This window comes from Triticum aestivum, chromosome 2B (genome assembly GCF_018294505.1).
Source record: "Triticum aestivum cultivar Chinese Spring chromosome 2B, IWGSC CS RefSeq v2.1, whole genome shotgun sequence".
NCBI classification, from domain to species: domain Eukaryota; kingdom Viridiplantae; phylum Streptophyta; class Magnoliopsida; order Poales; family Poaceae; genus Triticum; species Triticum aestivum.
The window spans coordinates 216,267,511-216,275,062 of NC_057798.1; the positions used below are offsets into that span (position 1 = coordinate 216,267,511).

Below are 7,552 nucleotides of genomic sequence, written 5' to 3' on the forward strand. Positions count from 1 at the left end.
GCCTTAAGATCCCCAAGGTGACCGACGAGGCCATCATCTCAGCACTCTCTGATGGTGTCCGCGACGTCAAGATGAAGGAGGATCTCGCCATCCACAAGGAGTTGTGCACATCCCTGGAGCTATTCAACCTGGCGACCAAGTGCGCAAGAGCTGAGGGGGGACGCCTCTCCCTCCTCGAGCTTCCAGCTGCTGACCCAAAAGAGAAGAAGGCCAAGGCCAAGGACGTGAAGTGCAAAGGAGCAGTCGTGCTTGCAGCAGAACCAGACACGAAGCATGGCAGGGACCAGCCGGAGTCGTCCAAGGGTAGTCGACCGTTCTGCGCCTATCATGACCTCCACACCCACAACACCAACGAATGCCAGGAGCTCAGGGCCGTTCGAGAAGGACGCTTCGGTCGACGCCCCGAGCGCAACAACCGGGGCTGCTGTCGGTGTCAAAACCGGCGGATCTCGGGTAGGGGGTCCCGATCTGTGCGTCTTAGGCTAATGGTAACAGGAGGCAAGGGACACAATATTTACCCAGGTTTGGGCCCTCTCAATGGAGGTAAAACCCTACTTCCTGCTTGATTGATATTGATGATATGAGTAGTACAAGAGTTGATCTACCACAAGATAGTAGAGGCTAAACCCTAGAAGCTAGCCTATGATGATCATGATTCTGTCTCTAAGGAATAAAACCCTCCGGTTTATAGAGACACCAGAGAGGGCTAGGGTTTACATGGAGTCGGTTACAAGAAAGGAAATATAATATTCGGATCGCCAAGCTTGTCTTCCACGCAAAGGAGAGTCCCATCCGGACACGGGACGGAGTCTTGAGTCTTGTATCTTCGTGGTCCAACAATCCGGCCAAAGTATATAGTTTGGCTGTCCAGATACCCCCTAATCCAGGACTCCCTCAGTAGCCCCTGAACCAGGCTTCAATGACGATGAGTCCGACGCGCAGTTTATCTTCGGCATTGCAAGGCGGGTTCCTGCTCCGAATACTCCAAAATAATTATCGAACACTTGGATCGTGTCCGGATCTGTAAGATGATCTTCACATATCGTCGTAGAGAGCATAGCATAAATTTGATCTGCTGGCAGATTTAGATGTAGCGACATGGTACTATGGTTGAGCCATTATTCGAACCGTTTTCCCACAACCATCCGCAGCGCATATCACGAGGCGGTTTCCTCTGCATGTCTCGCCGAAGCAGAGATCGTGTCCCCTTATTGCGGGATTCTCATCAATACGGGTACGGGTAATCCAAACGCACCGCTAATCGCGGCGAGTGGAGAACGAGCGGATTCCACCAGGAAAGTGGGGAGGCGCAAAAGCTTTTACCACCTCTATAAAGAGATAAGGTCTCTTCCTTTTTACCCACGCCATTTCCCTCTGCTAGTACATTCCCCTCTGCTCGAGCCCTAGCGCCCAAGCACTCTTCTTCTCCACCAAAGAGAGGTTCTCCAAAGATGTCCGGATCTGGAGCAGGAGGCAAATGGATGGCCTCTACCGTCCAGGAGAAGGATATCAAGAGGCTCAGAGAGGCTGGGTACCTGGCCAAAAAGATCGGCCACCGTCTTCCACCAGGGGGATAGATCTCCCTACTCCGGAGCCCCACGAGAGAGTCGTGTTTCTTCCTCATTTTGTCCGCAGGCTTGGGTTTCCCCTCCACCCATTCGTTCGCGGTATCATGTATTATTACGGGATTGACTTTCATGATCTGTCCCCAAATTCTTTCCTTAATATCTCGACGTTCATCGTCGTGTGCGAGGCTTTTCTCTGAATTTCGCCTCACTTCGGCGTATGGCTGAAGATTTTCAATGTGAAGCTCAAGGTGGTGAGTGGCGAGCACGCCGAGTGCGGCGGCGCCATGGTGAGCAAGATGCCCAAGGGTGTATGGCCGACGGGCGCCTTCAATGACTCCAACAAGGAGTGCAGCAGAAGTGGTTCTATATCACCGAACCGCGCGGCAAAAAGTGGGCTGTGGCTCCTGAGTTCAGATCTAGAGCCCCACTGTGGCTCACGTCCTGGCCCGAGAAAGGCCTGAACTGGTCCTCGTCCGATGAGCTATCACTGCGAAGGCCACGTGGTCCTCGGCTAGGACCTTCACCTTGGCATCCAGCTCGGCCCTCTCCGCCCTCAGCTTCTGCTCCAGCGTCTCCAGCCGGCTGCGCTCAGCAGCCTGCGACTCCGACAGCCGCGTCAGCTCAGTGTCGCGGTCCGTGACAGCGTCCTCCGGAGCCTTCATCTTCTCCTCCTTCGGTCGCGAACTTCTTTGGTGTGCTCATCGTGCAAACCCTGCAGTTCAGCCTCCAGCACCTTGAAGCAGTCCTGGGCGACTCCGACATCCTTCAATGCCGCCTCGCAAGAGGTTGCGGCCTTGGTGGCGGCTTGTTTGTCTTCCTCAGAAGCTGCCTCGGCCCGCCTCAGCGCCGCTCGGACGGGGGCGTTGGAATGAATCCAGCCGGAGACCAGCTCCAGGCGCCCGGCTACTAGGTGGGAGTCAGTGCCTTGGAGGTTACCTCGCAGCTGTCCCAACTCGGAAAGGGCACAGTCCAAGACAACAGAGAAGGCAGAAGAACCCGGAACCAGCGGCGCAGGAGGAGGAGGCGGCAGCGTAACCACGGCTCAGGAGACTGGGGTCTCCTGAGCCTTGGGCACCTCAACAGCAGCATCAGGCACCGGCACCTCCGGAGCCAGCGGGGCCACGGGGGCTGGCACCCCACCAGAGCGATCCTTCGGGCCTCGCAAGGACGATAGGGAAGGGGAGGTGCGAACATCGTCGCCTCCCCTTCCCACGGATGAAGGAGCGGCCGTGGCAGATGAGTCTGCCCCAGACGGAGTCGCCGTGTCCCCCTTCTTCTTCTTCGCCGCAACCGGCGGCCTAGCCAAGTGATGGAGAACGTCAAGCCCTGGCAGCAAAAATAAGAATAAGATGGAGTTTGAGCACTTACTGGTCAATCGCGGCATAGGTCACCGACCTCTTGCCGAGCTTGAAGCCCGAGAGCCTCGTGGTCCGGGGTGCAGCCTCAAGAGGTCCAGGAGCGGAAGAGGGCGCAGCAGAAGGGCTGGAGGCGGCTTCGGGCGGTGCCTGGGCAGAAGCAGCCCCTCGGGAGATTAGCGTCGACCTGTCCTTCTTCGCGATCGCAGGTGGATCCTCTTCCTCCCGCGTGGCATCGGCCTCGTCGTCGTATGGCAAGGTGCGGAGGATGCTGGCCCTGCACCGGGGAGAGGTCTCCCCCGTCCCCTCAATGGTCGCATCCGAGTCGCGCTGCTCTTCTTCTTCGTCTTCCTCTCAGCATGGCTATTCATCACAAGGGGTTGAATCTCTAATAACTCTAAGTGTTTCTCCCATATAATGACTATTTATGTACCTAAAAATATTTGTTGCTACTTTTTATGATAGAGCTATCACACACTTGTAGTTCAAATTTGAATTACTTCCGGGAAATTGGAGTAAAGTCATTTAAATGTGCGAAAGTAGCTAGAAATCTAGAAAATCCATGAAACATGGGAATTGTGCATAAAATATGTTCTACTTACTGTGATAATTAGAGTGGTGCCATTTTGCACCTGAGTTTGTACTTGCTTCACAAAAACCACCCATTTTTGACACTTGGAAAATGAAAATTGAATTTTTTTTGTACAAAAAACTAGGAAACTCTATTTGGCAACATTGTTTGTAATGTCAAGATGCACCCATGTGCCTAATTTGGGAACATTATAATAAACTATGCAATGAATATGACTATCACCTTGATCCTTTCACTTGAATTTCGTGAATGTTCATACATGATAGCACGTTTTGTGAAGGATTTTTTTTCAAATTCGTTATATTGAAAGTTTGGTATTTCCATTGCAACTAGTACACATAAAATGACTCCATGCGAAAGGATTGCATTTTTTAAACTTTATATTATTTTTCTTTCGTTTTTTCCAAAACGGGTCAAAATGATCGACATGACTATTCTTCACAAGGGGTTGAATCTCTCAAAACTCTGAGCGTTTCTCCCATATAATGACTACTTGTGTATCTAAAAATATGTTTTGCTAATTTTTATGACTGAGCTATCACACTTGCAGTTCAATTTTGAATTACTTTCGGGAAATTGCCATAAAGTCATTTAAATGTGCGAAACTAGCTAGAAAACTAGAAAAGATATGAAACTTAGAAATTGCCCATAAAATATGGTCTACTTACTGTGATAATTGGAGTGGTGCCATTTTGCACCCTGATTTTTGTACTTGCTTCACAAAAAACACCCATTTTTGACACTTAGAAAATGAAAATTAAATTTTTTTTGTACAAAAACGTCAGCAACTCTATTTGGCAACATTGTTTGTAATGTTAAGACGCACGCATGTGTCTAATTTGGGAACATTATAATAAACTATGCAATGAATATGGCCATCACCTTGGTCATTTGAGACTATATTAATATTTGGCATGCCAAAAAGTGTAATTAATATGGCCTAAAATGAAAAAGTTCTCAACATTGAAGTTTTCCGTCTCGTCAAAATGAACAACTTTGATTTTTGGACCATCTTCATCCAAGGTCGTATGCAACCTCTACAGCCAAAACCATCCAGTTTAGTGACGACCCCATTTTGCCGAGCGTGACACTCGGTAAAGATCCCCTTTTGCCGAGTGTAGTGGCAAAGCCCTGTTTGCCGAATTTTGTTGTTTTACCGAGCGTTTTATCCATGACACTCGGCAAAGTACATGTTTGCCGAATTTCGCGTTTTTGCCGAGTTAGGTACTCGGCAAAGATAGTATTGCCGAGTGCCCGACATAATGCACTCGGCAAAGAGCCTAACACTCGGCAAAGAGGAAAATTCCAGTAGTGATTATGGCCGAGTCTCTTTCGATGGGAACTCGGTGAACATGTAATTTTGCCGAGTTTTTGTTTATTCGTCGAATCGTTTTTCATCAGAACCTGGCAAAGGACAGCTCCGCCGAGTTGCTTATCGCTGCCGAGTCAGATTTTGAATCAAACTCGGCAGACAGAAGTTCGCCGAGTTCTAGATAGAATGAACTTGGCAAAGTCTTGGAACTCGGGACAAAACCAAATTCTAGTAGTGTATAAACAAAGTTCATGCTTTACAAAGTTATATTAGTGCACAAGGGCTAACATACAAAACTTCGTAAGAGCGCAGTGGCCGTGAAAAGTGTCATCCTTTTGAATTTTACATTCAGTTTACCAAAACCAGCGATTAATCGTCATTTTAATTCGTTATTACTGGACAGATCGAAATTGTATACTGTACTACCAGTCACCACCACCATCATCAATATTTAGATCTTCATTTAGAACAATGCAGCAGCACCACTTCTAGTTAAGATGATTGCCAACTAGCACATACTACCCAAGAAGACTATTTACTGCTGAAGTAAAATATATATCAAATGATAACACACATCATCTCTGAACTTCAACAGAGCTACCAGTACTACACTTGCTAGCTTGCAAGCTTTTGCCATTAATCAACACTATCTACATAATTAAACAGGCACGCCTAGAGATCACCCCAGCTTAATTAACACTATGGCTAACTAGAATAGTAATCGATCTGCATGAAGTTGATAGTGATACCCAGCTCGTCTCAATATCAAATTAGCCCATACAGGCTAAACCACTCGACCACGCTGCTATCGGCGTAGCCACCATACTCGGGGACGCACATCATCAGGTCATCGTCCGGCCCCAGCACGTCTGCGCCGCTGAAACCCGGATGCTGCTGGCAGGTTCCCGTCGAGAAGGACGAGCTCGGGCTCCCGCCACACGCGCCAACGGCGCCAGCGGCGTCTCCGCCGTCGCCGGATGCTCCGTGGCTCCCAGCTGCCGACCTGAGGCGTCGCACCTCCTCCTCGGTCGCTCCCAGCCTCTCCTTCAGCCTCAGCACCTGGCCATACGTGTGTCAGTCAGCTTGTGCAAGAACAGAGAAGAATTGATGATGTACGGCGCCATATGTATGCCAGTGTGAGTGTGTGCGAGCAAGCATACCTCGTTCTCGAGGTGGCATTTGTGGAGGATGGCCGCGTCGTGGGCGTGCTTGAGCTTGGCGAACTCCTCCTCCATAAGCTTGCTCTTGTGTCGCGCCCGGCGGTTCTGGAACCACACCGCGACTTGCTTGGGATCGAGCCCGAGCTCGGCAGCGAGATGAACCTTCCGGCCGGTCTCCAGCTTGCGCTCCTCCCGGAAGCTCAGCTCCAGACCGTGCACCTGCTCGTCGGTCAGCCGCCGCTTCTTGAGGTCCCCTCCCCCGTCCATCTCCCCGCCGTCACCGTCCCCTCTGCCGCACCTCGCGGCCCTCCGCCTCCTGCGCCGCGCCCTCGGCCGGCTCTCCCCCTGTGCCGTGGCTGCACCTACACACACGGAATCGAAAAAAAGGCATCACATGCGTGTCCTGGGCTCCTGGCCGGTGAAACAGCCGCATCATCGCATGCGCAAAGAAACACCGGGCGCGCGCGGCGTCGCACGTACCATTGGCCGCGAAGAAAGGCATGTCCACGTAGGAGGAACCAAAGACCTGCTGCTTGTCCATGCTTGCTGTTGGGAGCTGAGGAGGGGAGAGAAGGGGGGTGGTGGGGAGGTTGGAGGGGAGGCCCGGTGGGTTGTGTTGTGTTGGTGTGGTGAGGAACTGGATCGAGAGGAGGACCACCGCAAGGCACTATTTGATGTTAAGTAAGGAGGAGGGGAGTGCGTGTCTCGAGGGAGAGACCTAGGAGTAATATATATAGGTGGCAAAGGTGCCCAGCGGCAATCGCCGGTGGGGCTCCGGCTAGGTGCTTTCCGAGCCAGGCCGTCCGGCGGGGAGATGCAAACGTATGATGCAGCCAAGTACTACGTATACTGTTGCACTCACTCACTTCCTCGCTCGCCGGCGCCTTTAGGGGGCATGTACAATGATGGCATATGGATACATATGCTTCACGACAAAAAGTAATTTGAGGCACCTACATTTATTTTTTCTCCCCAATGAAAGCTACCACTAGTGGGCCTAATTAAGAAATAAAAAATAAAGACTGTAGTATATATGCATCTTTACTTTTCACTCCAACCTTTTCAGTTTTTGTCACCGGACCACACTTTTTCTCTTCAAACACCTGCCTCCTTGAGAAGATCTCGCTTCCCTATCCGAACCTACTTTACGTCATATCCGATCCTACATGGCATGCGAGGCATCACCTTGAGGCTATGCATTGTACATGCCCTTATCTGCTCTCGTTGCTGACGAACTCTCTTTTCTTTTGCGGGTGTTTGCTGACGACCTGTATATATAGTCTATATCACGTAATTTTGGAGATTGATTTACTGAGTTCTGCATTCTGATGACATGCATGCTTCAGCAAGTTCAGTTTTGTTACCCGAAAAAAAAATAAAGCAACAAGTTCAGTTAATTTGCAGCACGGAAAGGAAAGCGTATATGCATGCATCAATTTACTTGGAGCGATCGAAAATCAAACAGATTATCCGTCACTGTATCCGGTTTTGATCGTCGTTATCACGCGACCAAAAGTTGTTGTTATCCGTCTCTTTCTCTTACTTTGTGGAAGTAGGGGTCCGGA

At 50.3% G+C, this 7,552-nt stretch overlaps 1 protein-coding gene across 1 annotated transcript; it reads right to left on the minus strand.

The window, feature by feature from the left end:
- Window positions 1-5,346: 5,346 nt before the first annotated feature.
- LOC123041086 (homeobox-leucine zipper protein HOX14) lies at window positions 5,347-6,690 on the minus strand. Its single transcript, XM_044463785.1, has 3 exons — window positions 6,468-6,690; window positions 5,988-6,349; window positions 5,347-5,886 (listed from the first exon to the last, which is right to left on the minus strand). The coding sequence occupies exons 1-3, from the start codon at window positions 6,526-6,528 to the stop codon at window positions 5,593-5,595; spliced, it is 717 nt and encodes a 238-aa protein (XP_044319720.1). The 5' UTR covers window positions 6,529-6,690; the 3' UTR covers window positions 5,347-5,592.
- Between the last annotated feature and the right edge of the window lie 862 nt (window positions 6,691-7,552).

Excerpts from the sequence above, each read along its gene's own strand:
- LOC123041086 (XM_044463785.1), bottom strand. The coding sequence starts at position 6,528 with ATGGACAAGCAGCAGGTCTTTGGTTCCTCCTACGTGGACATGCCTTTC. Across the intron at positions 6,350-6,467 it reads GCCTTTCTTCGCGGCCAATG|GTGCAGCCACGGCACAGGGG; the intron begins GTACGTGCGACG and ends CCGTGTGTGTAG. Across the intron at positions 5,887-5,987 it reads AATGCCACCTCGAGAACGAG|GTGCTGAGGCTGAAGGAGAG; the intron begins GTATGCTTGCTC and ends ACGTATGGCCAG.